This window comes from Equus przewalskii, chromosome 15 (genome assembly GCF_037783145.1).
Source record: "Equus przewalskii isolate Varuska chromosome 15, EquPr2, whole genome shotgun sequence".
Lineage (NCBI taxonomy): Eukaryota > Metazoa > Chordata > Mammalia > Perissodactyla > Equidae > Equus > Equus przewalskii.
In genome coordinates this window covers 74,604,462-74,630,805 of record NC_091845.1, presented here as the reverse complement: position 1 = coordinate 74,630,805, position 26,344 = coordinate 74,604,462, and the positions used below count along the sequence as shown (strand labels likewise).

Genomic DNA, 26,344 nt, shown 5'->3' with positions numbered 1-26,344 from the left:
TACTAACACTTTTTTTTTTTTTTGCTATCTCTGGGATTTTACAAAATAAATGGACATCAGTTATTGTCCTCCGCTGTGATATGATGTCATCCCAGGTCAGTGTTGCCCCAAGAATAAATCTACTTTATGATTTAAACAGTTTTCGAGCTGAACTTGGTAACTATGAACTTGAAAACAGTGCAACAAGATGGGACATGACGCTTCCAGGCAGAGTGACGTGGAGGCAGGTACAAATCGGCTTTACATCTTCATGCTGCCGCCCCAGCCAGGAGGACAGTCCTGTGACGCTGCCAGCTTTGCCATCTGTGGTCCTCCACGGAGCAGGGCACGTTCATAAAGCAACACCTGGGGTTTCATTTGGAACCAGGATCCATCTAATTTTCTTGACATGCCCCTTCCCTGTTTCTTTGGTTTCTGATTCTGGCTAAAGCCTGGTTTTAAAAGCTGCAAGCTCCTGGGAGCCAGGTTGCTGCGGCTTCCACTGAAGCGCCTGGTTTAGCCGCCCCTGCACGGTGTGCCCTTGAGGGATACAGGAGGTTTTCAGTACAAAGTAACTGTTATTAGCCCCGTGGGTATTAACGTGCACAGCCGCCCTCTCTTACCAGCCTGCTCTTGGGTTTATTTGTAAATTCGCTAAGCCCAGCATACTCCTTCCTCTCCGAGGGAAAGGCTGTGTTCTGCATCACAAGGCAAATGTCAGCCATTTCCTTCTCATTTGCTGGTTTTCTCCAGAGGACTCTGTCCTTATGACTTGAAGAAGTTTTTTTTTTAAAGATTGGCACCTGTGCTAACATCTGTTGCCAATCTTCTTTTGTCGTTGTTTTTCTTCTTCTCCCCAAAACCCCCTAGTACATCGTTGTATATTCTAGTTGTAGGTCCTTCTGGTTGTGGCATGTGGGACGCCACCTCAGCATGGCTTGATCAGTGGTGCCATGCCCGTGTCCAGGATCCGAACCAGCGAAACCTTGGGCTGCTGAAGCGGAGTGCACGAACTTAACCGCTCGGCCACGGGGCCGGCCCCAAAGAAGTTCTTTAAATGGGCAGTTAGCTCCCAGAAAACTGCTCTTCCTGGGCACGTTACTCTTCCTGCCAGCGTAGAGCATAAGGCACCCTGTGCTGGCCCTAGGGATAGAGGGATGAGTCAGGCTGTGTGAAGGTGGGGACCAAGGCCTGTGACACTGGGTGGATGGCTGCGTTTCCCATGACTTTGTGTCACCTCTGGAGGGAAACATGCAAGCCTACTGTGCTCGTCAGTATCTGTACAGTCCCCGTGAGAAACAATGTGCTCAATGGAGCTCTCCCTGACAAGATCGGTTAGAAGTTGAATCCACTGTTTCAGACCCCGAGACGTGCAGCCCACCATGGGGCTATGTTCTTCCCTTTGTGAGTGGGCTCAAGAGGGGGGACTCAAGTGGTCTGTGCCCACCTCTGGCAAATGCCTTGGAGGAGCACTAGGGCCCTATGCCTGGCCTTCCACACCACAGGTGCTGTGTGGCTCTGAATGAGCTGCTCGGGGGTGCGCCCAGCTGACAGATCTCCCCAGAAGCTGGGGCCCAAGGATCTTCCATCACTGGAGAGAAGAGAAATGGAGCGACCAAGGCCTCTGAAAGCAGCAGAACAAGGGGAGAAGGTGGGAGAACTGGACCTGCAGGGGGAGACGTGCGCTGGTGTCTGGGAATGAATGACCTTGAAGCCTTCCCAGGAAGTAGCTGGAGCGGCAGGGCTGGGAGGGGGAAGCAGGAGGGGCACTGAGTGATGGGGCTAGAGTGGCAGGGGTGGTGACACACCCCCTTCTTCCATTACTTGCTTGGGCATATCTTGTCTCAGAGTCCAGAAGGTTCACGGCAGAAGGAATGGAGGTGGGCGGGGGAGGGTGGTGGTGGAAAGAAGGCTCCTAAGAGTGGCCAAAATGTCAGCCCACGCTCTGAGGATGGAACTCCTCGGCGGAGAACCTGGGCCTGGCTTCCTCTGACAGGAGCAAACCCAGGACTGCAGGATGGGTGCCATTTTGGGTGTTAAAGCCTCTCAGCTCCTGGGTGTCAGGGCCTGAAAGGGTGGAGAGCAGGCCAGCCCCATGAAGTCAAGGAGGGTGGCTCCCTCCTAAGGACTGGCTCTGGCCCTCCACTCAGCGAGAGGGCTGACTGCCTGGCAGAGCCAAGGCCAGGAGCCAGGCGCTGCAGAGCTGGAGGGTGGGGAGGCGGCTCAGTAGGTCATGACGTGGCCCTTGAGGGGGCTTCCCTCAGCTTTCTCAGAAGCCAGGTCATAGACCAAAACTCCCCTTGTGCTGGGAACTGACACGTGCCTCTCCGCCCAGCAGCGAGGGAAAGTCAGTGCGAAGGGGCAGGACTTGGTGTTGGGACCTCTCTCTGCTGGCTCTCCATCAGGATCTGGGGTCAGTCCTCCTTTCCTCTCCTTTCTCGGGCCTCATTTCCCAGTTTCCCCTGTGGCAGGGGAGTTCCCTCCCCTGTCAAGCACCTCCCTACCCTCCCCCAACACTCTGGGGCAGGTGTCCTTGGCTTTCTCTCTTTCTATATTTTCGGGATGGGGAAAGGAAGGCAGCACACAGTGAGCAGGTGAAGAGTGCCCGTGCACCCCTGCGGAGGGAGAGCAGCCGCGTGTGCTGTGCAGCTGGCCGTTTGGCATCCTTGCCTCTTCCCTTTATGGATGCCGCACCTCTTCTGGGGGCAGACTGGATGGAGGGGGTGGACACAACTTTGGGAGGTCCTGGTGGCTGGGAGTAGCCACTTGTAAAGGGTCTTCTAGTCTTCAGGAGGCCAGGAAGAAAGGGGTCTTCAGACGGCTGCAGATGCCCCTGGAAGCCGGAGTAATCTTAGGGCCCCGGCCCCCAGCTGAAATGCAAAGTCGCTTCCTGGTTTCTCATTCACCAAGAACCATAGGTTCCAAAAGCCAGTACACATTACCTCCTAATGTTTCCTAATGTTCTAGACATTTGGAAAACAGACTCCTTTTTAGAAGTTGCCGTGATTTTTCTTGGCTTTTATTAGCATGTGTTAAAATCATATTATCCAAACACTACCAGAAGAACATGTATTGTTCCGCATAAAGTGCTTAAGGAAAAAAATGCAACTTATTAAATTGGACATTCTTTTCTAGTTTATAAATTTTGGGTTACAATCAGGGCACAAAAAGGAGAAACAGAATGCAGTATTAGAGAGAGCGAGAAGCTTGGTTAAGAGCTTGGGTGGAGACGCAAGACCACGCCCCCTTCCCCCCACTTCCTTGCTGACTGAACACTGCACCTGCGTAAAGCAGCAAACAGCTTTGTTTTAATAAATACATTTTCCTTCATTCAAATCAGAAAGGTTAATTATAGTAAAGCACTTTTTCTTCGACCAACTGTTTATAGCCAGAGGCAAGATTTACCCACAGAGTTTAAGTGTGAAAGTGTGATTTCATTGGGCCTTCAGCTTTCTGATGCTACCTGGGTTCAAGATTGTCTCAGCAATTCATTACTGGTTTCTTTATATTTACCTGGTACTTTTACATACCAACTCTATAGTGTTTTAGGATACAAATGCCGACCATGGATATTTTCTCAGGACTAGAAATGTCAATGAGTGGCCTGGATGAGGCTTCCCCAGTAAACTAGATTTCCCTTAAACTGGCTTCCTCACACGGGCACTCTGAGAGCTGCACGAAACCCAAGTCCCTGACGTGACAGACTTTAAGTCAGTGATGTTCTGAAAAAATAACAACTTGGAAATCTCTGTGTTTGAATCTTGGGTGGTCATGTTGAAAACAGGAAAAATTGCATTAAATACATTTTAAAACATTCATTTGCAATCAAACATATGTAAATCTTCCAACGAAGGTGCAGGTTGGTGACGGGGCGGCTGCAACGAAAGCACTCCCATCAGGAGTGGCTGGTGGGCGTGGGACCCTGTTGGTGGCACGCACTCACGGCAAGCCTCTGGGCCGCAGACCTCACTTCCTGGCCACAGTCCCTTTGACCTTTTAGCAAAAGGAAAAGGAAGGCTGGTTCTACCTTCAAACAGTCAAGAGCAGCCTCTGTTGAGTTCACCTTGAAGCTGACCCAGAAGTTGGAGCGGGCGCCAAGCTGAGGGCTGTAAGGGCCAAGCGGCAGTCGCTGTGAGAAGCCACCTTCGGTCCTCCTGGGGAGAGGCCCTTGCCTTCTCTCAAACTTCGGCGCTTTGGGCTTCATGCAGGAAAAGATCTTTGCTGTATCTCTCACTAAAATCTCGATTTCACTTTACAAAAGCACACTGAGCAGCAGTCCTGAGTGACTAGCATGGAATTTGCTGTGTATAGCCAAAGCAAAAACAAGCTTTCTAAACTATCCTGTTCTTTGCTTGTTTCTACAGATGGGCCTGTAGGACGTTCTTTAGTTTCACAGTGATAAATGCTGTTTCAGGAAGCACAAGGTGATCGACTTTGTTTCCAGGAAGCGGTGACCTACTTTAGTTTCAGCATAAGGTTCCGTGACTGGTTCTAAATCCTGCCAGATATTGCTACACCAGTGACAGGATTTAGGGCAGCCGGCAGGCTCTTGGTGCTCCGTTCCTGCCAAGGGTAGCCCACTGGAGTCACGGCTGGGCTTTCACTTCAGTAGTCCTATTTCCCTCTGATGTTTCAAAAAAACGTGTGGTGAGTCTGCTGCCTCCCTCCACTCCACCCTGTCCATCGGACCTGGAAGCCTGAGAGCTGACTGAGTTAGGCTGAGAAGAGGCCCTGCACTCGCTGACCTTGACGGCAGTAAGACGCTAGCTTACTATTTTGCACAGCACCATATATCATGCCTGTTATTCAGGCCAACTATAGCCAACCTTTTCTTTTTCTTTTTTTGTTTTTGTTTTTTTATAAAGAAAATCTATGTAAGTTGAGGTTCAGAAATGCATATATTTTTTACTTACAAATATTCATCTGACCAAAATTCAACATAACTTTTATGGAACACTTAACAATTGTTTTGTTTTTAAAATAACATTTCATTCAAACTGTATATAATTCAGTAAGGTTTTTTATACAGCAAGCAATGCTTAAACCCTGGAAAATCTGTAGAAAAGAGATTTTCACACAAAATAAGAAAAGAAAAATTTGAGGTATCCCTCACACACACACATCCATTCATTCTGACCCACATGCGCGCACACACATACACACACACTTGTGTGTGCACAGACACATTCATTCTCACTCACAAAGTGGCTGCAGCATAGGCAAAAAATTGTAGGTCCAAAGGAAAATGATTGATTGTTCTAATAAAGAGTCCAGGTAGCTCAGGAAAAACCAAACAAAACACAACAGTCCTCTGAGGAAATTACTACCTCAAAAAAACGTTCTCAAGATGAATTTGAGATCTAAGCCTACCAAATTGCTTTTGCAAAACAGCTCCCTGCAGTCCAAGGTGACTTGTGCAAATAGAAGGAATCCAATGAGGCTAGTTCCTGTACTTCCTGTAACAAGGACAGGGGATGCTCGCAGGTGCCAGGGCGCTCCCATCACGCCAGGTACTGCTGCAGTGCCATCTTTGCCCTGAAAGCACAAAGTCCCTGTTAGCCATCGTCTTGGCAGGCTGCAGTTACCGGGGGATTTGTCTTCTTTAACGCACTGCATGGCAAGCTTCATGGAGGCACGGGCCCTGCTCTGTGTGTTCCAGTCTGGCACAGCTACTCACTCGAGGACAGTTACCAAGTGCCTCTTCCCTTCAGAGGGGCAGACAAGCCACCTGCCATCATGACCCAGGATGGTATGCTCTGCGGGTGCTATGGGAGCAGAGGGGTCCCAGGCTAAGCCTGTGGAGTAGGGTGGAGAATGGATCAGGCAAGACTTTTTGGAGGAGGTGACAACCTGCTCTGAGTTTTGAAGGATGAATGGCCATTGTCCAGGCATTTTCTTCTCTTGCTTTCAGGACACCTTAAGTGCCTGGGTCTCAGCCTGCCTCGTTGATTGTTCCTTCTGCTCCTTTGCTGGGTCTTTCTCATTTTCCCTTAAATGCTGGAGGGCCTCAGAGCTTGGTCCTTAGCCCTCCTCTCTTCTCTCTTATTCTCCCTGGGTGACTTCATTCAGCTCCAGGGCTTTATATACCATCCACATTTACATCCTAAGCCCTCATCTCCCAAGTCCCGTGGCTATCTAATAGGCATCTGAAAGCTGGCACACCCACACAAGGACTCTGACTCTCCCTATCAACCACCTTCTCTTGTACTCCTCACCATCTTGGTAAATGGCAAGCCTCTATCCAGTCACTCTGGCTACAACTCTAGGCAGTTTTCCTTTCTCTCTTTAACATCCTACATCGAATCCTGAGCAAATCCTGTTGGCTCTACCTTTAGATTAAATCCTGAATCTGACTTCTCCTCCATACCTGTGCCACTACCACCTGCCGTCTCTTTCCTCCACGCCTGCAATGCCTTTAACTGGCCTCCCTGCTTCCATCCTTGCCCTCCTGCGGACGATTCCCTACAAGCCACCAGGGTAATCTTTCAAAATTCAAATCAGATGGCCTTCTGCTCAAAACTCTCCCACGACTTCCTACTAACCTCTGAATAAAATCCAGAGTCCTTACTATGGCCTGCAAGGCTTTTCACTTGCTCCCCCATCACCTCGCTGATTCCACTTCTTATTGCTCACCCCCATTTACTTCCCTCCAGCCCCACTGGTCTTCCTGCTGTCTTGTGAACGTGCCAAGCTCATTTCTGCCTCAGGGCCTTGAAGTCACTGTCCTCCCTGCCTAGAATACGCTTCCTCTGAACATCTGCCCGCAGACTCTCTCCCTGCATCCAGGTCTTTGATCAATGTCACGTCCTCAAAGAGGCCTTTACTGACTAACCTGGAAGACAAGAAACTCGCTTACTCTCCACTCCCTCACCTGGCTTTCTTTTTCTTCATAGTACCTCTTGTTACCTGCTCTCGTATTACACTTTCATTTGCTTACTGTCTGTCTTCTGTACTAGAATTTAACTTCCACAAGGGCAAGAACTTCATCAATTTTATTCACCAAGATAGCTCCAATGCCTAAAACAGTGCCTGATAGAGGTTAGTATTAAAAAATATATATCCACTGAATGAATGGGGATTGAGAGGAGAGAGGCTTGGGATGGCAAATCAGAACAGAATGTGTAAAGGCACAAAGGTGTGATACTGTAAGAGGGGAGGTGTGGCTGGGGTTTAGGGTGGCAGTGGGGGTGTGGGGGAACATGAGGGCTGAGAAAGGCAGAGTCAAAGCAGGAAGTGCTTCTGAGCCCCGCTCAAGAGTCCGGAGGATGAAAGAGGTGGCGTTCCCTGCTGCTGTTACTGTTAGGCAGGGAAGTGAGCTGGAAAGTGAAGGCTGTTATATGGGAGCGTTCACACCGAGGGAAAGCATTTTTGGCTATTCTGAGGTTAGAGGGCTCTCTGATGATGACTCTTGCCTCTCCCAGTAAATGGTGAGCTCCTTGAGGACAGGGACTCCTTAGTGGTCACTGCTACAGCCCCAGCAGCCAGGCCAGGCTGGCAAAAGGCAGGCACTCAGTGAAATTTTAACTTTATGAATGTTTTTGTTTTTGTTTGCAGGGGTTTGCCCTAAGCTGACATCTGTTGCCAATCTTCCTCCTTTTTCCCTTCCTTTCCCCCACCAAAGCCCCAGTACATAATTGTGTATAGTTGTAAGTTCTTCTGGTTCTTCTATGTGAGCTGCTGCCACAGCATGGCAACTGACAGACAAGTGGTGTGGTTCTGCGACCAAGAATCAAACCCGGGCTGCCAAAGCAGAGCGTGCTGAACTTTAACTGCTAGGCCATCAGGGCTGGCTCTAAGGAATGCTATTATTGGCCATCCTTTCTGCTTTCTAAAAGGCAACGTGCATTTCTATTCTAATGATCAAGGCAATATAAGGGAGTGGCCTCTGGATCCTGCCAGATACCCCGACCAAGATGGCCCAGGCTCATGTTCACTCAGAGTAAGATGAGACTCTTTAATAATTTGCTAATTATTAGTTTATCTCTTACTCAAATGTCACATAGTTGGCTCACAGAAAATTAAAAAGGAATTCAAGAATCTAAAAAAATTTTAAGTTTGGTCATGTGAATTATGAAGCAATTTGAACTCTTTCATAAAAAGATCCAATGTACCCCAAAGCAAGGCCCTTTTACTTTGATACTCACTTGTCACAAAGGTTTGAGTCTGGTGACTGACTCAGTTTGTGTAGAATGTCTACGATGCCCATGTCTCGTAATTTATCCTGGCGTTCTTGTGAGCCTAAGAGGTGAAAGCTAACAGTTACTGGGAACACGACCCAGGCAGTTGCTCTCCTTGATTACAATCAACTATCTAGAGCTCTACCAGTGCCCTTCGCTCCCCACCCCATCCACCCCCGCCGTCCTCCACTCTCCCCCAGTGTAGGTGGATCGCCCTCATGCTGGGATTCTCCAGCAGCATTTTAACAGGTCTCTCTGCCTCTTGATTCTCCTTCCTGTAGTCCATCCTGGGTTCTGCTCCTGGAATAATTTCTCCACGGACTATAGGGTCAAGGTCAGATTCTTCAGCCTGGCACAAGGCACTCTGCCACTGGGCCTCAGCTTCATCACTTCTTTCTGGACATACCAAGCGGGCTCTTCCTCCTCCAAACAGGTCTTGTTTCCCCCCTTCTATTCTCTTCCACCCTCCCCTGACCTTCCAGCACTACCTGCTGCCTCTTGGTTAGCATGTGGCAGTTCCAACTTCACGCCACTCTGTTCTATCTTCCAACTAGACTAGGACCTCCATGAGGGTGACTGTGTTTTCCTGGCTTCCGGAAAGTACTTGGTCTCTAGGCCTGTGTGCTGAGTCCAGTTTCTCCTCCCTCCACGTTGCTCTGAACACAGCTGCTGAGTAGAGTAATCCTCTTGGAGTCTTTCCTCCCCACTGATGAGCTACAGTGACTCACTCATGCAGTGACCTCGTCTAGACCCAGTGACCCAGCATCTCCAGGGGTGAAGACCAGAAGTCTGCATTTTAAAAAGTTCCACAAGGGATTTCTATGCAGCCGACCCAGCACTGAGACCCACTGCTCCCCTGCACCTGTTTGCTACCTTGGCTATACATTGGAATCACCTGGGGAGTTTTAAAACATACTTAAGCCTGGAGCCCACCCCCAGAGATTCTTATTTAATTGCCTTCGTGCAAAATTCCCAGGGAGATTCTAATATGCAGCCAAGGTAGAGAATCTTTGATCTACAGAGGCCTCCTGCCAGACTGGCCACTTCCCCAGTAAGTGTATTTCTCACTTTTCACCAGTGCATCCTCTTATCCATTAAGCTTGTATGCCTCCAGTCCTTATATGTACTTCCTCTGCACACAATGACAGGCCTGTCCTTCCACCTGCTCTCACCTCTCATCTCCTTCAAGTGCATCTTACCAGCCTCCTCCTCAGCTCTCTCAAGGGCAGGGACTGTCACTTACTTCTCTAGGGTCTCCTCCACCCACATCCCTAGTAATCTGGTAAGTGTTGACTTCAAGGTGGGGGCTCAGTGTTAACTGTCCAGCCGACTCAGGCTGGACCCACTGATTCTCATATCAAGGCAACTCTATTGGGTGCTTGGGGCCCAATGAGCAGTGCCTCTACCCAGGATCTCGGGTACCTGCTGTCTTCTCTGTGCAAGACTTTCTTCCCATAATTTTCTTCAGAACAAATCTCACCAATCTCTTACCTTCCTCTTCATTCCATACGAGGTTTGATATACAAAACATAGCGGCAAGCTGCAGTTTGACATGCGAATGACCCTATTGTTGCAGAAAAGGAAAAAAAATGGAGGTAATCTCATTTGAGATTATTTTTTGTGACATACCATAAGAAATCCCAATAGCCTAAAAGTTTGAAGCAGGGGCCTCAAACTCAAGTGTCTTGAAGGGCCACAAAGTTAATACTAATGGGTGAATGGGTTGGGCTAAAGACAACAGGGAATGGTGGGGAGTCTGGAAAACTAGGGGCTGAAGCTTTGCCAAAAGACATTTACATTCCAACTTTAGAAACCCTCTGGGGCTGGCCAAACAAAACACTTCTTGGGCCGTAGGTGTAGTTTGCAATTTATCATTCAACCCATGCACACAGAAATACTGGTATAAGACAATTCTATGCCTTTGACTTAGGCTGTGCTTTGTCTCTGTTAGGAAACTTTCAGGTCACTAGTAGCCAATAAGTTGGATGGATGTGCATTTGGTATTTATCTCTTCCGCTATTGATTATCTGGTTCAAATTACTCTTATTTTTATAAGAACATCCCCCAAAACTTGACTGAGTCTCTACTTGATTCATCTTGAATATCTCTACTACTGTTAAGGAGCCTCCTATTCTTCTGAAACACAATTCTTATTTATTTTTTTGTTTAACTTGGATCATTTATCCATATAGGGTGTCTTCTCTTAAACAAAAGAAGACCCAGTGGTAAAACAATCTTTACAGATGGTTTTCCTATTGGTCAAAAAAAAAAAAAGTCCCCAGAATATTTAAATAATTTATGTAAATCTGAGGAAATACCAGTGGTATGATACGCTCGACAGTTTCTTAAAGGCTAGGAAAGACTTATCTTGGCATGTAAGACTATGTCCTAACTAAGTAGAGACAAGGAAATGGATGTGGCTTCCTCCAACAGAATTCTATGGTTGGTGATTCTTTTTTCCTTCTACCTGCCAAGACCTGTTAGGAGATGTCCAGTTTGGATTCTATTAAGACAAAACAATACAAAACTTATTTGCTCCTAGCCTCAGGCCATCAATGAGTACTTACTGAATAAATGAACTTGTATACAGTACAACTATGTATAAGTCCACTTATTATTCACTCAATAAATATTTTTTGAGGAAACAAATTTCTGGGATAGAGAAAACTGGAGGGAGGAAACCTAATTTAGGTGGAATGTACAGAAAAGATCTCTTTGAAAGAGGCAACATTTAAGCAGAGACTTAAAGAATAGGAAGTTGCCAGTTGTGCAAAGCTAGGGGTTAGGGGTCCTGGGAGAGAGGAAAAGTTTCTGGAAAGATCTGAGGTAAGAAGGAGCTGTATGGCCTGTGCTTACTGAGAAGGAAAAGTGGAGTAACATTAGTTCAGAGAAGCAGGCATGGCTCAGTAGGCACTGTGGGCCCTTGTAGGCCAAATAAGGACTCTGGATTTCATTCTGAGTTGGTAGGAAGCCCCTGAAGGATTTAAGCAGTGGAGGGACATGACCAGATTTACACTTTTAGAAGATCACCCTAGCTGACAGTGCAGGGGTGTCTAGCAGGCTGTTATGGTCAATCAGGAAGGAAATGCTGTGGCCTGGACTAGGGTGAGGGCAGTGGTGACACAAAGAAGCAAACAGAATTCACATCAGCTTTGGAGGCAGGGCTAACAGGACTTGCTGCTAAATTGGATTAGTGAGGTGAGAGAGCTGGAGAAATCAGGACTGACTCGCAGGTTTGAGTAACTGGGTAGACGACAGAGGAACTATACTGAGACAGGAAAGCCCAGGAGAGCAGAAATTTAGGTTTGGGAGAGTTATTTAAGAACTCATTTTTAAAGATCAACTTCAAGAGGTTTCAGATGGCTACATGGAGATTGTGAGTAGGCAGGAGGATACACGAGTCCAGAGTTCAGAAGAGAGGTCTAGGTTGGAGGTACACATTTAGAAGTTACCAGCACAGAGAGGATAGTAAAAGCCACAGGAATGGACAAGACTCCCTAAACCAGTGGTTCTCAACTGTGGCTGTACATAAGAACCACCCAGGAAACTTAAAATAATCCTGATGCCCAGGCTACCTCCCAGACCTATTAAATCAGAATCTTGGGAGGAAGAGGACACGGTAACAGTCTTTGAAAGCTCCCTAGGAGATTCCATTGTGCAACAAAGCTTGCGAAGCACCGATCTCTGGAGAGCATGTAAGAGAGAACACAAGAGAGTCCTGAGCTAAGCAGGGAACTATGGTGTCATGGAAACCAAGAGAAAAGAATGTTTCCAAGAGGAGGAAACGGTCAGCTGTGTTGAAGTCTGCTGTAAGTGAGGTAAGATGAGGAGAGAAGACTATGCTTTGGATTTGGCATCACGGAGCTCATTGGTGGCCTTAACCAGAAGAGTTTCAGTAGAGCAACGGGGGGTGGAGGCCAGATGGAGTGGATTAAAAAGTGAATTTAGAGCTGAGGAAGGAGACAGCACATGCAGAAGATGCTTCTAAGAAGTCTGGCTTTGAACAGCAGCAGAGAAATAGGTATACCTTGATGGGCATGAGACATCAAGAGATACTTGTAAAAGATTAGAGATACTATATGGATCTGGTATTGGATAGATAAGGGGGTGCCTGGTTGAAGCAGCAAGGTTTTCATTCAACAAATATTTACTGAGCACATATTAAGGGTTGGCACTGTAAAAGGTGATAGATATATAATTGGATATATTATACTGGATGGATACAAAACTGATACAGTCCTTGTCATCACGGAACTTACACTCAGTAGGCACACAAGCAAACTATAATTGAGCTAAGTGTTCTAATAGGAAGACAATGCAGTAACAAAGAATAACACACACAGATAAAAGCCCACGAGGAAGTGTCAGTTGAACTGAGATCTGAAAGGTGAGAAGGCACACCATGAAGAAGTGGGGAGAAAGCGCTCTAGGCAGAGGGGTCAGCTTGTGTGGAGATCCTGAGGCAGGAAAGAACATGCATGTCCTTTTCAAGGAACTGAGAGAGAGCTCAGTGTAGTGAATGAAGGGAAGAGGGAATGAGTGGGGAACATAGATGAATCAGGTCATGCAGGACTTCACAGACCATCGTAAGGGGGAGGGGAGTATGGATTTTATTCAAGGTGTAACAGGGAGCCATTGAAGCATTTTGGCTTCTATTCTCTTAATAAAACAAAAAGGGAGGTCACCACGAAGTGTGAAAACGGAGAGAAGAGGTGAGGTCTAAAGAAGGAGGAGGTAAGAACCGACACTTGTAGAGAAGGGGGGCAGCAGCTCACTGGAGAAGCACAGGAGGGGACCAGGCAGTGTTGAGGGCCCACCTGAGTTCTATAAATGTGAATTTAACATGAAACCACTCAGCCTGGTTCTGTGCCTTTCTCTACAGTTGTTCACTCTGACATGTAGGCAAAGAGAAGACAGGTTCATCCATGGTTAGGGTTTTTCTAGAAGACACTGACCAACTGAAAAGAGGAGGGATGTTTGATATCCAGATTTTGGCAATGGGCAGTTTGGGTGATAAGATCCAGGGTATTATGGCAGTTGGTGGCTGAGGTTTTTGGAAGTAGGTGGCAGATGGTGTTTGAAAGCAAACAGGTCAAAGAACAGGTGCCAGAGAACTCGAGGGTTTATCCACATGGGATTGAAGACTTGAGAGAGAAGACAGGCTGGAGGGCGCTGAGAGAAAGCCAAGAGCCTAAGTCTTCCCTGAATAAGAGGAAGGCAATCAGGAGATGATGAGGGTGCTGAGCCAGGGGGCAGGTGGGAACACTGCCAAATGGCACAAGGCTCAAGGCCTTGTGTTGCTTCTTTCTCTTCAGAATGGAAGAGAGTTCCTTGAATCTGTTACAGAGTAGTCTCTTCTTTTTTTAATCTCTGCACAATTTGTTTTGAACTAACAATGCCACAGTCCCTGACTTCTAATGTTCGGCTAGCGGAGAGCCGGGAAAGGGGACAAAGGCCTACCATGTAGTACTTGATTTTCTGCAAGATGTCATCATTGGTCATAATAAGTTCTTTTGCCGTTGTCCCATCTGCTATGTTGGCTAGGATGCACAGTGTCTGGAAAAGAACAAAGGCCAGCAATCAGGAAAGCTCTGAAGTCCCCATACTCAAGCTCGCTTAAGAAATTGGGCAATTTCCACCTGAAGTGCATGGATTCTCACAGCTTCCACGATGAATGTCTTGATTTTTCACCTCCTGGCCTCACTGCCAACAAAAATACCCACACCTAAGGAAAGCCTACCTTAGGCAAAAAAGAACCCAAACATATCAGTGGTTTCTTTCTGGGCACACGCCATATGGGCAAAGGCAGCCATGTCTTAGAGTTCATGCTATCACATAAATCAAAGGGAAAGCGTAATTTATCATTTTCTTGAAAACTCCGTTTCTAAGAGAAGCTCTTGTTACTAACTCACAAGGTTTCTTTAAACAGGGGGAAACTTCATAGGTGATGCAACTTCCTTCCCTTCCTCTTCAAATGCTACTTGCTTCCAAGCACATAACCTTCTGGGTGAAGGCCTGGACCCTATCCACCAGCTACACTAGCCATGTGCAGTTAGGACCTCTTCACTTTTCTGAACCCTGTTAGAGGAACACAAAGGGAGCAAAATGTGTGAAGGAGCCTAGTTCAGCTTGGCCTAACGTGGGGACTGGAGGAGCCTGTGCCAGCTGGCAGGACAGGGCATCTTGCAGACAATCACCACACTGGTATGGAAGGAAGAGACTGTTCTTTCAGCTGTTATATTCTCACAGCCAGACCAGCAGAAGGCAAGAATTAAGGGAACGGTGGAAGGACTACTGTAGGGACACTGAGCCAGAGCCAGACTGAACAATTCAACAAACACTTCCTGAGCACCTATAATGTGTGTGCACTCTGCAGGGCATCAGGGTGACACAGGAGTAAGACACGCTCCCTGACACTGCTGTCACACAGTCACAGTTCACTGTGGTGTGACTGAGGTAAAAACAGAACTGAGAAAGCACAAAGTAAGCAAGCTTGTTCCATACTGCAAGGGTCAGGGAAGGCTTCCTGGAGGAAGTGACACTGAGTCCTGGTGCATCATTCAAAGAAAGTGATGAGAGATGGGAATGGGGTCTAAATTCAGATAATTTCCTCCATCTTTAATCTTTCCCTTTGCTAGACTTAAGTTAATTAAGCTTGCAGGTTATAGCTAATTGAGGAGATTGTTTTCTCACTTTGTCCAAACCCTCAGATATCTTAAAGGGTATGTGGTCTTATTTCTCCTAGATTAACACACTGTGGTAACTAGATTATTAGGGAATGAGTCCTGAGGTTTGAACCAAAAACAGCTGCCTCTGGGATACAGGAGACATGGAAAATGCAATTGATAATCCAAGTCCTGAGCAGGCCCTGGGAGACTATTTATTCCATAGCACTTAAATCATGATGAGGAGACCTCCACATGGCCCAGGAAGGGAAGAGAGATGACCTGGGGAAGATGTCATATTTCAAATGATCTGGTATGTGGTGAGCCATTCAGAAGTCTTGGCAGGTATTACACCCTTGAATTTCTCAGGACTGAGGGGACAGCAAGGGGGATAAACAGGTTTGGACTCTCACTATGGATAAGAATTTAAAAGGCTTTATGACCAAAGCATTCCTGGGAAGAGGAGGAAATGACAAACACCTTTATCTAGGGAAGAACCACCCTTCTTTCACCCACTAACACAGAATAAAAGGGGGGGTTTCAGGAAATATTCCTCAGAATAGACTAGGTCAGCAAGATAGGAAAGTGATTCCCTTTCTTGGAGTGTCAGAACACACCCACGCATCCTCCGGCTTGTACAGCATGGCAGAATGAGCTACAGTTCTGCTTGGAAGCCCATACAACCCCTACGTAAACATTCCTATGGAGACAAGAAGCCAAATCTTCAAGAGATCAATTAGTTTTTGGGCCAGGCCAGTCTAATATATGAGCTAGGGAGCAGAAATAAAAAGCTACACACACACACCCACCCACCCACACACACAGGGTCATGTGAACAACTGGAAATCAATGAGATAGAGTAGGGACTGGTAAATTATGGCCGGTGGGCCAAATCCAACCCACTGCCTGTTTTGGTAAATGAAGTCTTACTGGAAGACAGCCATGTCTCTTTGCTTACATATTGTCTATAGCTGTTTCCAGGCTGAACAGCACAGCTGAGTAGTTGCTACAGAGACCGTTTAGCCCACAAAACTTAAAATACCTATCTTGCCCTTTGTGGAAACAGTTTGCCGACCCCTGAAATAGAGAATAGAAAAATAATGGCGGGGGCGGGGGGGGGGGGCCGGTGCAGAATCAATGAAACCAAAAGCTGCTTCTTTGAGAAAATCAATAAAATTGATAAACCTCTAGCCAGGCTGATTAGGAAAAAAGGAACTACCAATATAAAGAATAAAAGAGAGGACACTCCAAAAATACTACAGATTTTTAAAAGAGAATACTATGAACCATGTTACGTTTATAAATATGAAAATACAGATGAAATGGACAAATTTCTTGAAAGACACATAATACCAAGCCTCACTCAAGAAGAAATAACTTGAAGAGTCCTATTTCTTTTTTTTTTTTTTTTTTTTTTTTTTTAAAGATTTTATTTTTTCCTTTTTCTCCCCAAAGCCCCCCGGTACATAGTTGTGTATTCTTCCTTGTGGGTTCTTCTAGTTGTGGCATGTGGGACGCTGCCTCAGCGTGGTCTGACGAGCAGTGCCATGTCCGCGCCCAGGATTCGAACTAACGAAACACTGGGCCGCCTGCAGCGGAGCGTGCGAACTTAACCACTCGGCCACGGGGCCAGCCCCTGAAGAGTCCTATTTCTATAAGAGAAATTGAATTTGTAGCTAAATACCTCTCCACAAAAGAAACACTAGGTCCAGATGGCTTCACTGGTACATTCTGCCAAAATTTAAGAAAGAAAGAATACCAATTCTTCACAAATTCTTGCAGAAAATCGAAGAAGAGGGAACATGTCTACCTCATTCCCTGAGGCAAGCAATACCCCAATATCAAAACCAGACAAAGACATCACAAGAAAACTATACACCAATCTCTCTCATGAATACAGATGTGAAACATTCCAGTAAATGTGTGAAAATTTCAGTAAATTGAACCCAACAACATATGCAGAGGATAAAACATAATGACATTTTAATATGGCATATCTCCCCATTTATTTAGGTCTTGGACTTCTTTCATTATCAACGTTTTGTAGTTTTCAGCATACAGATCCTGCACATATTTTGTGAGATTTATACATAAGCATTTCATTTTTTCTGAGCCACTGTAAACAGTACTGCTTTTAAAATCTCAATTTCTACTTATTCATCCTAGTATACGAAAATACAATTGATTCTTCTGTCTTGTGGCCTTGGTTAACTCATTGATTAGTTCTAGCTTTTTTGATGAGTTCATTCTCTACTTAGACATCCATGTTGTCTGGGAATAGTTTAATTTCTCCCTTTCCAATCTGTATGCTTTTGTTTCTTTTACTTGCCTTATTGTACTTGGTAGCAATTTCAGTACGATGTTGAATAGGAGTGGTAAGAATGGACATACTTGTCTTGTTCCCCATCTAAGGATGGTGATAGACATGTTCACTGTCTTGATCATGGTGACTGTTTCATGGTATAAACATATGTCAATTTGTATACTTTAAATATACATTATACATTTGTACACAATTAAATATATGCAGCTTATTGTATGTTAACATACATCAATAAAAAAGAAAGAAAAGAACAAAGAATTGATCAGATGCATTTGAGAACTGAACTTCCAGCTAATAACCAATTTAAGCCTCCCTATAGCTGCCTACTTCTGGACTATCACCAACATCTGTATGAGAGTACCATTTGTGTCCTGCCAAAACATGTTATTGTGTGTTGGTCTTTTGTTTTGCCCTCATCTAAATCTTGCTTCACCTTGCTACCTTGCTTCATTTTTCAAGTTGGTGGAATTCTATCTAGGTGAGCTGTCTTTATAGACAAAATTCATTCCTCTGCTCTCCAGGTAGAAGTCTATTTCGAACAATATGTCTTCATTGTTGTGTTCCAGTAGTGGATCTCATTCAACCTAATTTCAGTGATGCCTATGAGATTACAGTTTTTCTGTGTTAAATTTTTGTTCATCAAAAAACATAGTTGTTTATTATGAATTTTAAGAGAAATCACCTAAAAAGTCCATCTTAAAACCACTTTGTCAAATCTGTCACCTTTTTTGCTCACGAATTCAATCACAGCTCCTAGATCCTACCACTCTTACATCCTGGACTGTTGTTCTGAAGCCTGCTGAATTACTCTAACACAGGAGCACAGAGGATGAGGAGTATGGGCCCTCTAGTGAGACTCTGGGTCTAACTCTCCACTGATGACCTCAGGCAAGTTTCTTCCATGCATAGAAGTATAAAGCTCAATGAATTTTGAAATTGAATACACCCACATAGCCAATGTCTATGTCAGAAAGTTGAAGATTACCATTTTCTCAGATCTTGCATCAAAAATTTAAGTTCACAGGTGACGTTTCTTTTTGTAACAAAATATAATATACACTATGTTAAAAATCCTATAATAAACCTGAGGAAATATAGAAAAGTAATTCCCAAACTGTCCCCTCATGAATGCATAGCCTCTGTAATTTTTTTCTTTTTAAAGATTGGCACCTCAGCTAACAACTATTGCCAATCTTTTTTCTTCTTCTTCTTCTTCTCCCCAAAGCCCCTGAGTACATAGTTGTATATTCTAGTTATAGGTCCCGCTGGTTGTCCTATGTGGGATGCTGCCTCAGCACGGCTCAATGAGTGGTGCCATGTCTGCGCTCAGGATCCAAACTGGTGAAACCCTGGGCCGCCGAAGTGAAGCACGCGAACTTAACCACTTGGCCACAGGGCTGGCGCCTAGCCTCTGTATTTGTATGCCTACCCTAACCTTGCCCTACCAAAACACAACAGAAAGTAGGAGTATGGGATAGGAATAAAGAACAGGAATGTGTAAGAGTAAAGAAACAAAAAATGTCTCCAGCATAAGAGATTATTTTATTAGGGAGTTGCAGGAATTCGAGTTCAGAGCGTGGTAATACAGAGGGCTGGAAACAGTCCTGGAGAAAGGATTCACTCTAGAACAGGCACAGGTGGCTGTCACAGTGTATACAGTGCCTGACACAGAGGTTGAAATTATCATCTCTGGTCATGTTTTCTTCCACTCCAGGAGGAAGAATTCTTGAAGAGTTTAAGCGGTGGGGGAGGATCTTTCTCCTCAGACTTTTCTTGTCTCTATAGCACCTTCCATCTCAGCACCCTGTCTTTTGCAGATTTGACTATTTCAGGAGACTCCTAACTAGGATCTTTCTCAGGACTCACACTCAGAAGATATTCCTCAAAAAAAGGGAACACATACCTGCTCTTTGACCTCAATGTTATGCTCCCCTTCCAGAATAAGGGTGACGGCTTGCATAATTTGCTTTCCATGAGTACTCATTATTTTATCTATATGCTGCAAAACAATGGGAAATCCACAATTATCATCTGGGGAACAAAGAAAAAGACCATAGGAAAGAAAAGAAGGCTTCTAAAAGTTAAACAATACAATACACAATTGCTTCAAAGAGAACACCATAGCATACAGAAGTAGATGCCAAAGAACAGTGTTTATTATATTATGAAGCTGCATTTTGCCTTAAAAAAATTTTTTTTGATGACGAAGATAAAGAGAGCACAGACCTGGCCTGATAGAATACAGAATTGTCATCACTGGGTATCCTCAAGCCCAAAGATATTAAAGAAAAGGAAAGCACAAAAAATGGATGGGGGAGACAGGGAAGCCAGAGATATGGAAAATATGGTGCAGATTTACTAATACTATCTTGGGCCAAAAAGGTACAAAGAAGACTCACAAAACCTGAAGGCCACTGACACTGCTGCTCAGGGAAGATTAGAGAACAATGAGAGGGACCCCACAGCACGGCTCAGCCTCTCCTGCTCTGACATATACCCACTGTTCTCCACAGTGATATCTTCAGAGGTCAATCCAGTAAATGTGGGCAGGGAGGTGTCTATGGAATGGCACTGAGAAGGATTCTCTAAAGGGAAAGAAGCAGACGCCCCAGAGATAAGGGATTTAGGCAGATGTGACAACCCATCCTGGCCAGCAAACCAGGTAAGAATAAAGTAACAAATCAAAGCAGGTTCACATTTATCATGGAGGAAAGACAGGGAGACAGGACAGGCAGTGAAGGAGTGGAGGGGCAGGTGACTATATGGTGAAGAGTCAGAACACCTCCGAAGGTGACAGGTCTAGATATCAACTGCTTGCTTCTTCCAGGAAGGAGCAGTTTTTGAATTACACTTGTGGGCAGATGTTGATGGGAGCAGAGAGGGTGGGCACTGTTTTGCAGTGCATATGCAGGGGTAGCTAATCTGGAAACCTGGGTGATTTTACTTACAGGCCGAGTAGAGAGGAGATTTCTAAGAAGTCCCAATGTCTTCATCAGCACATTCAAATCTGAATCTGATAATAACCGGAATAGCTGTTCAGTACTCAAGCTTCGTAAAATATCTGCTTTTATTTTTTGTTCAGCCTGAAATGCCATATTCTGAAAGGATTAAAGAAGTTTCAAGAATCATGTCTACATTGGCTTTATTAAATTATATTTTAATAGTAACTCTGATAATTTCAAAGTATAAACAGAATCTGCAGAGTATCCTTAAGGATAAGTCATATTATTTTTCTGATTCCTGTTAAGCACCTATAATTCTGCCTGTCAAGAGAAAAACAACTGTCACTCCTACATATACTCCTTTACGAGGAATATGACCACTTCCTGCCATGGACATTTGAGAGTCTCAAGATTTTTCAAGTAAGTACAAAATCCACTATTACTTTTGAGAATATCCTTGTGGTGATTACCAAGTTGCCTTCTGTGCACTGTAATAACAAAATGACTACTAACGACTATACTATGCCATGCATTTTGAGAATGACTTAAAAGTACTCCGTTACCATGCATGAAAATAAGGAGTGGGTTTTGTTAACTTTACTGGCATGAAACACCTGATGTGTTCACAACACTATGCTAGATGTTGATATGGATGGTCCATATTATACAGGAAGCTCTCCACGGGGTAGGAGGTTTATACAAGCTACGAGCAATCCCAGAAGGCCAGTAGCTACTGTGCTCCTTTTTCTCCTTTCTGGACACATCATGGATTACCCCAGCTTAACCTGAAGCTATAATGACATGTCTAAAGAACAAAAAACCATGACAAATTCCAAATAACTCATAAATCAACTTTTAGTACAAAAATCACTTGTAAACTAGAGACTTATTATAATATGTGGCTATTGCCTTCCAGGCAATAATTAATTAAGGAGCTAAGACATATGAAAGATCAAGTAACCTAATGATGCAAAGTGGCATGGAAGAGCAAAGAGTCCTGGGCTAGGTGTCAGGAGACCCAGGCCAAAGATGATTCCAAGGTTTTATATTTTGTGGATAGAGAACATAGAAGCTGGTAGTATGGAGACTGATAGAATAAGATAGTTAATATGGATTTGAGAAGTGGGATAAGTTCAATTTTCTTTTCTTTTTTTTTTTTTTAAAGATTTTATTTTTTCCTTTTTCTCCCCAAAGCCCCCCCGGTACATAGTTGTGTATTCTTCGTTGTGGGTTCTTCTAGTTGTGGCATGTGGGACGCTGCCTCAGCGTGGTCCGATGAGCAGTGCCATGTCCGCGCCCAGGATTCGAACCAACGAAACACTGGGCCGCCTGCAGCGGAGCGCATGAACTTAACCACTCGGCCACGGGGCCAGCCCCGGGATAAGTTCAATTTTCAATGTCAAAACTGTACACGTCAGGGAGCTCTCAAATGAAGTCCCACAGGCTGTTTAAGTGATAGACCTGGGAAATAGGACAGTTATATGTGGATAAGTGTATTTCAAAGTAACCTCTTGTATGAGGGGGAGTTTAAACCATGAGTGTAGGTGAAGTCCCTAAAACTGAAGTATAAAGGGAATTAGAAACTGGGAACCGAAACTTGGGGAAATATCCCCTGAGAAGGGGATGGAAAAGGAGGCTACGTAGAAAGTGGTAAAAAAAAAAAAAAAAAGTCAAGTTCTGGGAAAGAGTTTCAGGAAAGAAAAGTGCTAAAACCTGGTGCAAAGTTAAGGAGAAAAACAAGTGTGAAACTGCTGAATTCAATGCTTTCTTAGAAGATGGTTATTTCTATCCCAAAGTTTGTGTGAAAAGACAGCAGATACAGCATGGAAAAGGGAGAAGAGTAGGCTTGGGACAGGTTCACAACCCATTTCCGTTGCTTCTTAACTGTGAGGCCTTGGACGATTCATTTACCATCCGAGTCTCAGCTTCCCAACTGTAAGGTGGATATATACCAACATAACTTAAAACAAGAATTAGAGATAACAAATATAAAACATCTAGCTTAGTGCGTGGTACATAGTAATTAAATTGTAACTATAATAATTATGTTTAAAAAAGTCCATGTAGGATTACTGTTTTCAATTTCAATAAATTTTATTTTAATAAATCTTAAGGAAAAATGGTTCTCTGACTTCATAGTTATAAAGTTTTAGAATTTAGATTATTATAAATTATTTACTAGAAACTGTTAAAAAATTATTAAGCATTTATGTACCAATTCTGTTTCCTTGGGCAAGTTATTTAATCACTCTGTGCCTTAGTTTACTCATCTGCAAAATATGAACACTCCCTAGCTTATTCCACAATTTTGTTACAAAGAGCAAAGGAGACATGGAAGTGCTCTGTCAAGTAGATAGCGTTAGACAGTTAGCAATATGTTCATGACGGGGAAAATGTTTTCCCAAAATTAGGTAAGTCAAATTTCAATACCTGTCTGCTTTTCTTAGCAATAAAATAGGAGAGGTGACGCACACAATGGCCAAGCAACTTGCTTATGGTCACATCTGAAAGCTGAATACAGAGTCTTCTAGGTCCTAGGTTATTAGAAAACTAGGCCAAACAGCAAGATTTTTTAAAAGAAAATTCCAGACATTTCAAATAATACATTCTTTAGTTTTAACTTTGATAATAGCTCTCTTTTCTTTGTAAATGATGATATATATAAAACAGTGAAACATACCATTAAAGCCCAAATTCCATTCACTCGTAAAGCAGGATTTTCACTTTGGGTTAATCCACAAAGCAGCTCCACAGCTCCTGATTCTAAAATTGGCTGTCATTGGGAAAGAAAAAAAGCCCCATAGCTTTAATGTCAGGTTTGTAAACTAAATGTGTATATATACCCTGGCATTCTGCCTATGATTTCTTTCCCACTCTTACCCAATTCCAAGCAACTTTCCCAAAGCAGGGAACGAGGCGGCCATAAAAATAATCTTGAGATGGGCAAGGACAAGTATTCTCTCACAAATCCCCAAAATAAAATAATCCCTATCATTTCCTTCTCCTTTGTAGTCCTGAAAGCCTCTCCTCAGCATCTGTACATTCCTCATAGAGCCTTATGATCCCATTATCTAGTTCCACACTCTCATTCTCACCATCCTGAGACTCCGTCACTCTGGGCTTACGCTGTGACTATGAAGCAATATGGCTGGTTTACAATGGAAGTTAGATAACCTAACTATCCTCCTTCCAAATTGTCCATCTTGTTCCAACCATGCTGTAGAATTCATCTTTTACAAATATTTTCAGGACTACTTATCAATCATACAAGCAAAGTAGCCTTGTACTTTTATAGTCCTACCACATTTGACACCTAAAATAGCATGCTTCAGCCTGACCACTTAAATTATTTATGATACTTGGCTGAAAATGGGTTTTGATAATTTCTAAAAAATTCAAGCCTTAGAGGATGGATTTACCATTACCAATGAATGCTGAAAAGACCATTTGTCAAGTAGAATCAAGAAATGTCTTAAGCAATTAAGATTTACATACCAAGAAAAAAACGGCAGTGCCTTTCAAGACCACATTTTCAAGAAGGGTACTCATTCCTTTACTTGTACTAATGGGTTTACTTTTTTCTTTACTTTTTATTTTGAAATAAGTTCAAACTTACAGAGCAGCAAGAATAACACAAGGGACTTCCATATATTCTTTTCCCAGACTTACCAATTTTTAACATTTTGTCATATTTGCTTTATCATTATGTTTCTCATTCTATATACCCACATCCACATTATTTATCTTTTCTGAACCATTTGAAAATAGAATGCATACATCATACCTCTTTACCCTTAATAATTCAAAGTCTATTTCCTAAGAACAAGGATATTCTCTTAGATAACCACAGAACAGTTACTCAATTCAGAAAAGTTAACATTAAAACAATATTTTTAATGAATCTATAGCTCATATTCCAATTTTGTCAATTGGCCCAATAATGCTCTTATAGCATTTCCTTCCTTTCCAGTTCAAGATCCAGTTTATTATTTATTTTTATTGAGATATAACTGACATATAACATCATATTAGCTTCAGGTGTAAAACATGATTCAATATATGTATATATTGCAAAATGATCACCACAAGAGTCTAGTTAACATCCATCACCACACAGTTAAAATTTTTTTCCCTGTGATGAGAACTTCTAAGATCTCCTCTTTTTGAAACTTTCAAATATACAATACAGTATTATTAATTATAGTCCAGTTTATTTATTTACTTATTTGTGAGGAAGACTGGCCCTGAGCTCACCTCTGTTGCCAATCTTCCTCTTTTTGTCTGAGGAAGATTGTCCCTGAGCTAACATCTGTGCCAGTCTTCCTCTATTTTTGTATGTGGGACGCCACCATAGCATGGTTTGAGCAGTGTGTAGGTCTGCGCCCGGGATCTGAACTCGTAAACCCCAGGCCGCTGAAGCAGAGCTTGTGAACTTAACCACTACACACCAGGCTGGCTCCTAGTCTAGTTTACTTTTAATACAAAAAAATCAATCATATTAATGATCTTATGGCTGAGCTTATCTACGTTACTTCCTAACTGAACCCTAAATATTCTGAAGGCCGGGCTGAGGCATCATAACAGCTGTTCAGGATGATGAATGGTGTTGCACTAACTGCAACTAGATCCTCATCAGACCAAGACCCCATCTCCCCACCAGAGGACAGAAGAACAGACGGAAGCTCTGGCGTCCTATCTGGCCTTTGCCTGCCTTCAGAATAGCTACCAGTCTCTCTCCTTTTGTTCCAAGATTTTCGCTTGTTGAACAACTGTCTCTGAACCCCTACCCTGTTATTAACACCTTTCTAATTACCAGTGAGAAGCCTGCGGGTGTTGCAATGTAGAAAAGAAATTCAATAAGAATGGGATGACCAAAAGCACACTAAAGGACAGTGTCTAAACCTCAGTTCTCGATTGGGCAGACCAGAGGTATTTTAACACGATAAAATTAACTCCATAAGGTTTCCCCCCCACTTTACTAAAGTTTATTTTAGTTTTCCCTATTATAAAAATAACACATGCTCACATAATTTATAAAATGCATAAAGGAAGGGAAAAAATACCTCCACATTTCTTTTCAGGAAGATTAGCCCTGAGCTAACATCCACCACCAATTCTCCTCTTTTTGCTGAGGAACATTGGCCCTGAGCTAACATCTCTGCCCATCTTCCTTTACTTTATATGTGTGATGCCTGCCACAGCATGGCTTGACAAACTGTGTGTAGGTCCACGCCCGGGATCTGAACTGGCAAACCCTGGGCTGCTGAAGCAGAGCACACGAACTTAACTGCGATGCCATTGGGCCAGCCCAAAATATCTCCACATTTAATCCTTCCCCAAACAACTACCATTAACACTAAATATTAAAAAGATTATTTTCCAATGCCAGCTGTTGTCTCCTTGAAATGACTCATAATCCTGGTTTACAAAACTGAGTCTCAATTTATTCTTTAGTAAACATAGTTTGAAAATAGTCTATTTCCTGTGTAATTATTTCTTAGATTTGCAGTTGCAGGCAATTTAGAGTACTGTAAGCTGTGATCTATTAAATGATTGGAACATGTCAGGCAGAATAAAAGGGATAACAGGAAAAGATAATCATATTTAAAAATCATTTATTTTGTCTACCCCTTCAAACAATTCAGAAGTAGTTTTTAAACCCAATCCCCAAATTTCAGTGTCAACTACTGTGAAAATTATTTGGCTAAGCTCTTGGTAGACTAGGCAAAGTCTAGGAAGAGAAAGTCAATACTAACCTCTTTGCTTGGAGAAAATTCAAGAAGAAGATTACATAGCATGGAAGATGCTACCACTAGGATTTCATCTGGTGCATTTTGTAAAACCTATGGAATTGAAAAAAGGGACACTTTTAATGGTTTGGAAACATGGAGGTGAGATCATAAGAATAAATGAGGACCAAAACAATTTATCTTTCAACCTGATTTCTCATATTGGAGAGACGATTAAGAAAGATCCACCTGATACCGTGTCAACTTTTACCTAGTGCTGTAACTATGACCGACTAAGGCCCTGACGTCTCTTGCTAGAGAAACTATAGCCCTGCTGCCAGGATGAGGGTTGCTGCACAGAAAAGCAGAGACACAAGTCAGGGAGGGGTGCTCTATGTGAAAAGTGTGAAGACCACCTGGGACAAGTTAGCTCATTCTACTCCATCAAATCAGGCCAATTGTGAAACCACAACATTGCCGTAGGGTGTGAGGCTTTCTGAGGTGTCTCTAGAAGGACTGTTTGACCAGA

The 26,344-nt window shown here is 43.6% G+C and overlaps 1 protein-coding gene across 10 annotated transcripts in view; it reads right to left on the bottom strand.

The window, feature by feature from the left end:
• Positions 1–4,858: 4,858 nt before the first annotated feature.
• ARMC8 (armadillo repeat containing 8) overlaps positions 4,859–26,344 on the bottom strand; it is a 93,060-nt gene continuing 71,574 nt past the window's right edge. For 6 of the 10 annotated variants that reach the window (XM_008519547.2, XM_008519550.2, XM_070576154.1 and 3 more), the window contains 8 exons: positions 25,843–25,929; positions 22,767–22,859; positions 20,093–20,242; positions 19,048–19,143; positions 13,617–13,712; positions 9,648–9,720; positions 8,124–8,217; positions 4,859–5,514 (listed from right to left, as the gene is read on the bottom strand). In XM_008519547.2, coding sequence (XP_008517769.1) covers positions 5,481–5,514; positions 8,124–8,217; positions 9,648–9,720; positions 13,617–13,712; positions 19,048–19,143; positions 20,093–20,242; positions 22,767–22,859; positions 25,843–25,929 — 723 coding nt within the window. In that variant the 3' untranslated portion in view covers positions 4,859–5,480. The remainder of the gene's footprint in view (positions 5,515–8,123; positions 8,218–9,647; positions 9,721–13,616; positions 13,713–19,047; positions 19,144–20,092; positions 20,243–22,766; positions 22,860–25,842; positions 25,930–26,344) is intronic. The other 4 variants (XM_070576157.1, XM_070576156.1, XM_008519548.2 and 1 more) reach the window with 1 other exon arrangement.